Below are 3,542 nucleotides of genomic sequence, written 5' to 3' on the forward strand. Positions count from 1 at the left end.
GCACCGGACTGACCCTGCTCTTCCTGCAGCCCCCGAGCCGGCAGCGGAGACTCCAGCCCCGGTCCCGATCCCATCCCCAGCCCCAGCTCCATCCCCCCGGGCTGGCAGCGGGTGAGCAGCCGCCGGCGAGCGGGCAGGACGGCCGGGAGGATCGAYGTGTGCTTCATCAGGTGAGGRTGAGGGTGAGGGTGAGCCGGGGCTGGCACTGAGCTCTGCGTGACCTTTCTGTCAGGGTCACAGACAGCTGGGCAGGCATCGCCTTGACAGCTGTTCCTGTCCTTTGTTCTGGGGGTTTTTATATACTACTGAAGTATTTTTAAAGGGAAGAGCAGAAGAATGAGAAAGCCATTGCTAATTTACTTTCCTTTCCYATCACAGCCCTGAAGGGAAGAAGCTGAGGTCAAAACGAGCACTTGTGGAGTATTTACAGAAAACTGGGGAGACTACACTGAAAGCAGCAGATTTTGATTTTACAGCTCCTCGAAGAAGCACACGCTTAGSAATGAGGGCATGTGGCACAGGGGCYGCAAGGAGTGACCTGGAGAACRAAGATTGTCAGAGCAAAGTGCAGGAGCTTCAGGCACAGAATGGTGCTGAAGTTGGAATTCAGAWCATCCAGGCTGGAAATGGACACCTGGAAGATGTTACATCTACTTYCAAAAGCACAGATTTAGTAGTGGAAAGCACAAACCAAGAGGAGGGTTTGAAAACCAAAAAAAAGGGGTCAGGTGGGAAAAGTGTCCAAAGTAGGAAACCTAGGAAGAGCTCAGAAAGGAGGAACCAGGGTGACTCCAAGAGCAAGAGGCAGAGAAGAGTCTCTAGCACACGGGAGACTGAGTGTGTTGAGAACAAGAGGGTCTGTAGGCAGACACACACGAGTGGAGCTGACAGCCGGGGCGTGGGTGATCCTGTGCATGCAAAGAAAGCTCTGTCACACACATCCAGGGCACGGCTGAGCTCAGTGGCTGCTGGCTCTCAGAGRGAGCTGTGTCACCTGCCAGAGGAGGGGCCAGGCTCCAGTGACACACCTGCTGCAAGCTCTGAGCAGAAATCCTGTGGACTGGAGACAGGGACAGTGCCAGATCTGCGGGATCTGGGTGGGCAGGATGGCAAATCTGACACTGAGGCGGGTGCTGAGCCGTGGCACAGGATGAGCGTCACAGCAGTCACAAYGTCACCAGGTGCGTGTGTGTGAGAGCACAATGTGCTCCATCCTCACATTCTGCCAGAGCCTCTCCTGACTATTCAAGCCATGTGTTCTGCTTCAGCTCAAGCTGCTCTGACATCCAAATCTGTCTCATTTTTATCCAAATAACATTTAAATTGATTCAGACTTACTAAAAACTGAAATGTACTGTACCAAACCCTTATGCTGTACAGTGTCAGACAATGATCTGGAGAGGCCTTAAGGCACATTTGTGTTCTGTACATGAGAAGAATTCCTTCTGTTTCCATCACAGCCTAAAGTGGGAATGTGTGAAACATTACAGCAAAATACTTGGTTCTTCTTAATGCTGAAGTTTTATTTTTTACAGAAGAGTCTGTCCCACGAACACAAGTGGAGAGAAGGAAAACGAGTCCATATTTTTCCAGTAAATACAGCAAAGAAGGTATTGTATTCTTTAGGGAAATACATTTTTTATGGGGGAGGGATAGGATGGCTTAGGATCAAGTGATGGTGTGGAAAATTCCTTAGTTTGACTGTGGCTGCAGCTGTGCCAGTGAGCCACARTCCCCTGCAGCCCTGTAAAGGCTGTGTGGGAACTGCCGTGGCTCCATCTACATGCAGCACCTCCACAAAGATCAATCWGCTTCAGAGGCCTTCATCTGAATTATTTTTTTTAATTAAATAGGTAACTCCATCCTTTCCTGTCTAATAAACGTTCCTGTGTTGCCCCTGTACAGCCCCCAGCCCACCCAGAAGGAAGACCCTCAGAAAATGGACCCCTCCACGTTCTCCTTTCAATCTTGTCCAAGAAACCCTCTTCCATGATCCATGGAAGCTTCTCATTGCCACCATATTTCTCAATAAAACTTCAGGTAAGTAGARTAGCACAGGTTGGTGTGTAAATGTTGGGAAATGTTACAGGGCTGAAACAGCTGCCAGTTTTAATGGCATTAATGAAAGAATCAATGTATATTAATTTATTAAACAATAATCCTTAGCTGGCAGCTTACCATGGAAAAGCTCACTTAAGAAAGCATATGGATAGTAGAGAAGGAGAATTCCCATCCCAGCCTTCTGCTGACAGGATTGTTTCTCCAGGGAAAATGGCCATTCCAGTGCTCTGGGAGTTCCTGAAGAAGTACCCTTCCCCTGAGGTAGCCAGGGCTGCAGACTGGAAGGAGATGTCAGAGCTGCTCAGACCTCTTGGCCTCTACGAACTCAGAGCCAAAACTATCATCAAGTTCTCCGGTGGGTTTTCTTGGCATCTGGACAATCTTGGTTGCACTGGTAAAAGGCAAACAGCTTTGATCCAGAGGCTGCTCTGGTTTCTCCTGTGCATGGTGGGTTGGGGGTTATTCTGTGCAGCGTTTGGGATCTGTTGGTGTCACACAGGCAGTGCTGCTGATCCCAGTTTGAACTGGGAATGAAACGCCAGCCACGCTGTGTTCTGTGGGTGACCAGGAAAGTTCTTGGCATAGAGGAGACCCAAGCACCTGCAGCAGCACTGCTGTGTTTGCAGCACTGTTGTATGCAGCTCTGCTCAGGGTTGCTGTGGTGACCTGCAGAAGGCCCTTCCAGCTGGGATTTTTCTGATTCTGATATTCTCTATACTCAGAACCTGCAGAGGAATATTTTGTTCTGAGGAGAGAGAGTTGATTAAAACTTCCCCAGTGATTTGTTGAAGAGGTATTTAAGATTAACTCGTGGAGATTCATGGCCTGCATTCRCCAGGAAACACCTCAAGCTTGCATTTTTCATTTGAAATGTGCCAAAGTAAAGACCTGTAAGAGTGGCAGAGGCTCCTGCCCCATTGCTCGTGTCCATAGTGTGTGCAAGTGCTCAGTGCTGTGACCTGCCCTGCAGGTGAGTACCTGAGCAAGGCCTGGCGATACCCAATCGAGCTGCACGGCATTGGCAAGTATGGCAACGACTCCTACAGAATCTTCTGTGTCAACGAGTGGAAGGAGGTGGGTGGTGCCCTTCAGCAGCCATGGGGCTTGTACCTGCTGGCCTCTTGGCATTAGAAAACCAACACAATGTTGGAGCAATGGGATGYTTTAAGGTGTTTTAGTAATTGTTCAGTGTTTTCCCCGTGTCCCAGGTGCAGCCMCAGGACCACAAGTTGAACGTGTACCACACGTGGCTGTGGGAGAACAGGAAGAAGCTGAGCATCGACTGATCTGAGCTGGGGCTGAGCTGGCCCTGCCACCTCCCCTGAGCGCCCTTGCGGTTCTGGGTGTAAATATTTGTGTGATGTCCTGGGTGAGGTCATTGCTTATTTTTAAATAAACGTGTCACTGTTTTGTAGTGCCTGTCCCTTGTTGAGGTGGAGGTCTGTGCCCACAGCTGCCTCCCCGGGCTGGAGCTCGCTGGG

General features: G+C 49.9%; 1 protein-coding gene across 1 annotated transcript; it reads left to right on the forward strand.

Annotated features, from left to right (window-relative positions):
* Positions 1 to 21: 21 nt before the first annotated feature.
* MBD4 (methyl-CpG binding domain 4, DNA glycosylase) lies at positions 22 to 3,516 on the forward strand (the record flags this gene model as incomplete). The annotated part of the gene is made up of 7 exons (XM_057383100.1): positions 22 to 170; positions 379 to 1,181; positions 1,536 to 1,610; positions 1,906 to 2,040; positions 2,267 to 2,416; positions 3,032 to 3,135; positions 3,270 to 3,516. Coding segments are annotated over 7 exons (1,494 nt in total), but the record flags the coding sequence as incomplete, so codon positions are not given.
* Positions 3,517 to 3,542: the final 26 nt, after the last annotated feature.

The sequence above is a fragment of the Malurus melanocephalus genome, unplaced genomic scaffold (genome assembly GCF_030028575.1).
Source record: "Malurus melanocephalus ecotype Western Australia unplaced genomic scaffold, MMel_1.1 scaffold_607, whole genome shotgun sequence".
NCBI classification, from domain to species: Eukaryota; Metazoa; Chordata; class Aves; order Passeriformes; family Maluridae; genus Malurus; species Malurus melanocephalus.